General features: G+C 37.3%; 1 protein-coding gene across 1 annotated transcript in view; it reads left to right on the plus strand.

The window, feature by feature from the left end:
* Positions 1–1,487, plus strand: part of LOC101862483 (calcitonin receptor) — a gene marked incomplete at its 5' end in the record, with an annotated part of 19,129 nt that overhangs the window by 6,585 nt on the left and 11,057 nt on the right. Inside the window, 1 exon segment of the mRNA XM_005093723.3 lies at positions 539–580. Within this exon segment, the coding sequence (XP_005093780.3) occupies positions 539–580 (42 nt within the window).

Below are 1,487 nucleotides of genomic sequence, written 5' to 3' on the forward strand. Positions count from 1 at the left end.
CCTCTCTCTCTCTCTCTCTCTCTCTCTCTCTCTCTATCTATTTATCTCTCTCTCTCTCTATCTCCCCCTCTCTCTCTCTCTCCCTCTCTCTCTCTCTCTGTCTATCTCTCCTTCCTAATTATTGTGATGTATGGGTATGTTTGTATGTGTTTGTGTGTTTCTGTGAGTGTACGTGTGTATGATGACGTGCATGTGTATAATTATGTTTCTGTGTGCGTGCATGTGTGTGAAGAAAGAAAATGCGTTTCACCTACTATAAAGACTTCAGCTTAACCTTGTAATGCCTGTCACATAATTTTGCGTGGACACGAACTGAATCAGGAAGCACAGGCAGATCGTTTCCACACAAAATTACGTGACAGGCAACGTCATCAGCTATTTTGTTTCAAAAGAAACATAACTTATACATCTAGAACGTTGGGGGTAATGTGTGTTATGATATCGTTCATCTACCCTTTCTTTGTACCGCCTTTTTCAATGCTGCAGAATATTATTTTGACTTTTAAAAAAAATCTCCATTCGTTTTATATCTTTTCAGGGAACCCTTGTAGCTATAATATTTTGCTTCTGTAACGGTGAGGTAAGTAAGTGTTTACTACAGTGTTTGTAAATATATTTTAGAATTTAATGTCTTTGAACTTAGAATTAAATTACTTCCAAATATAAATATGTATTGTTTATGTGACGATATAAAGATCATGTGCGTCCAAACTGCTTTGGTAACTGTAGTCTTTATAACCCTTTGAATGCTCATTAAAATAGAGTTTTGCTTTTGAAATGAAATACGACAAAGAGGTCTAACCCCCGCCTTTCCCCTGCCCTCTTTTTATTATTTTTTTTCAAAGGGTAACAAAATGTCCTTCAGAAAAGATTTTGTATCTGGAAATAGAGAACTGTATTTCTCTTTTTTTACTTTGAAAAATCGATGTGTCGTATAATTTCACTGCTCAGCTGAGCACGCATAATATTCTCTTGCCAGCTAGTTTACCAGTGACATTCTGGTCTTACTCGTCTTTTCCTTTCAGTATTTATTGAATTCTGAAGGAAACAACTGGGTTTTTTTAGAAATATAAACCCATGATCGGAATAGAAAATGAATAAAGGAATATTGGTTTGAACTTTTTAGTTTCCGTTTGTCTCAGCTTTAGGTTTTTACCTAGGTATTGCTTTTCCATGTATTATACATTTTTGTTCCTTTTTAGAAGCGGGGCCCCTGGGCAGTGCCACTGACTGAAGTGTCTTTAGGCAATTCCCAAAGGAGGGACATTTCTTGTTCAAGCATAGTAGAATTGTAAATGGGCTGACTCATGCCACGCTCATAACTGTGCCTGATCTACAACAGGGAACTGCTGCTTTTTCTTTCCTGATCCTTACTATTGTCATTTTCCTCTACTTCTTTTGTATTTTTGTCACTCTCTTGTGACCTGCTGTTTCCAGGGTGCTTTGATAGTTGGAGCAGACCGTGTGCTGTTGAAGCTAGAGAGGTG

This window comes from Aplysia californica, unplaced genomic scaffold (genome assembly GCF_000002075.1).
Source record: "Aplysia californica isolate F4 #8 unplaced genomic scaffold, AplCal3.0 scaffold00068, whole genome shotgun sequence".
Taxonomy (NCBI): domain Eukaryota; kingdom Metazoa; phylum Mollusca; class Gastropoda; order Aplysiida; family Aplysiidae; genus Aplysia; species Aplysia californica.